The 1,218-nt window shown below is 58.9% G+C and overlaps 1 protein-coding gene across 4 annotated transcripts in view; it reads right to left on the bottom strand.

Moving 5' to 3' along the window:
- Cdpf1 (cysteine rich DPF motif domain containing 1) overlaps positions 1 to 1,218 on the bottom strand; it is a 5,363-nt gene extending 4,145 nt beyond the window's left edge. Inside the window, exons 1-2 of one of the 4 annotated variants that reach the window (XM_026394364.2) lie at positions 1,051 to 1,215; positions 461 to 553 (exon numbers count right to left, since the gene is read on the bottom strand). In XM_026394364.2, the coding sequence (XP_026250149.1) occupies positions 461 to 514 (54 nt within the window). In that variant the 5' untranslated portion in view covers positions 515 to 553; positions 1,051 to 1,215. Of the gene's footprint in view, positions 1 to 460; positions 554 to 1,050 lie in introns of all 4 variants that reach the window. The other 3 variants (XM_026394366.2, XM_026394370.2, XM_026394369.2) reach the window with 3 other exon arrangements.

Below are 1,218 nucleotides of genomic sequence, written 5' to 3'. Positions count from 1 at the left end.
AGGAGAGAGAGAGGAGAGAGAGAGGAGAGAGAGAGGAGAGAGAGGAGAGAGAGAGGAGAGAGAGAGGAGAGAGAGAGGAGAGAGAGAGAGGAGAGAGAGGACAGAGAGAGAGGAGAGAGAGAGGAGAGAGAGAGGAGAGAGAGAGGAGAGAGAGAGGAGAGAGAGAGGAGAGAGAGAGGAGAGAGAGAGGAGAGAGAGAGGAGAGAGAGAGAGAGGAGAGAGAGAGGAGAGAGAGGAGAGGAGTCTACTTCCTGATTGTCGTGTCCTGATCCCCAGCCACAGCCTTCTGCCATGATGGATGGAGCTGGCTGTCTGTGGCCTGAGAACTCTGATACTGTGAGCCCCAAGTAAGCTTATCCTCCTCTAATTGTTCTTGTCACCTCTTTTGGTCAGAGCAGTGAAAGAGCTGACTAAAACAGCTGGTATTCAACATTTCATTAAAACTTAGCCGACTACTTACCAGCTTGGATGGCAAGCCCTCCCATGGTCTGTTGGGCCTAGGAAGCTCGGTCATTCAAGATAGGATAAGAGATCCCTCTGTGATGCCTGCTGTCTGATGGGTTCAAGAAAACTTATGACTGGTAGAGCATTCAGCTTTATCTGATCATTTTGCTAACAGAATTTCTATTTGTCTTTCAAAGTTCTTGCACAACCTTAGGAGTCAGCCCCTTGGCTCCCTGCTGTGACCTCCCCCCCACCGACTCGAGGGATGTGCAGTGCGCCCAGCAGTAGGAGCTTTGTTGTTGGCCAGCCCCGATGCAGACCTCGGGTGACTTTTGTGAAAATCCTGGATGCGAGCGAACCTAATTCCACTTTGCATCTTAACTGGTGCGACCTAGACCCCCACCGAGGCTGCTGGGCGCGGTGCCCTTGCAGCAGGTAAACGGCAGGTGACAGTCCCGGACGGCGTGGCCTCAGCCCAGTCACCGCCCGCCTCCCAGCCAGCTCTAGGGATCAGCCGGGCTCCGCACCGCCGGCCCCGCCGTAGACGCGCGCGGCCCTTCAGCGTCCCCCATCCCCGGCCCGGTGCCCGACGGCCGAGCCGCCCACCTCCGCTCACAGCCGGAAGACAGCCGGGACCGGCCAAGGCAGGAGCCCGCGAGCTGGAGGCGCCTAGAGAGCGCCAGGCCGGCCACCACACGCTGCCGCCGCACAGGAACTCACCGCGGGCCGCCGCCGCGACCCTGGCTCCACTGCGCCTGCGCGGCCCGGCTCCGC

Source organism: Urocitellus parryii, chromosome 5, assembly GCF_045843805.1.
Source record: "Urocitellus parryii isolate mUroPar1 chromosome 5, mUroPar1.hap1, whole genome shotgun sequence".
In the NCBI taxonomy this organism is placed as follows: Eukaryota; Metazoa; Chordata; class Mammalia; order Rodentia; family Sciuridae; genus Urocitellus; species Urocitellus parryii.
The sequence above is the reverse complement of the archived record's forward strand: the minus strand, read 5'-3'. Positions and strand labels throughout refer to the sequence as shown.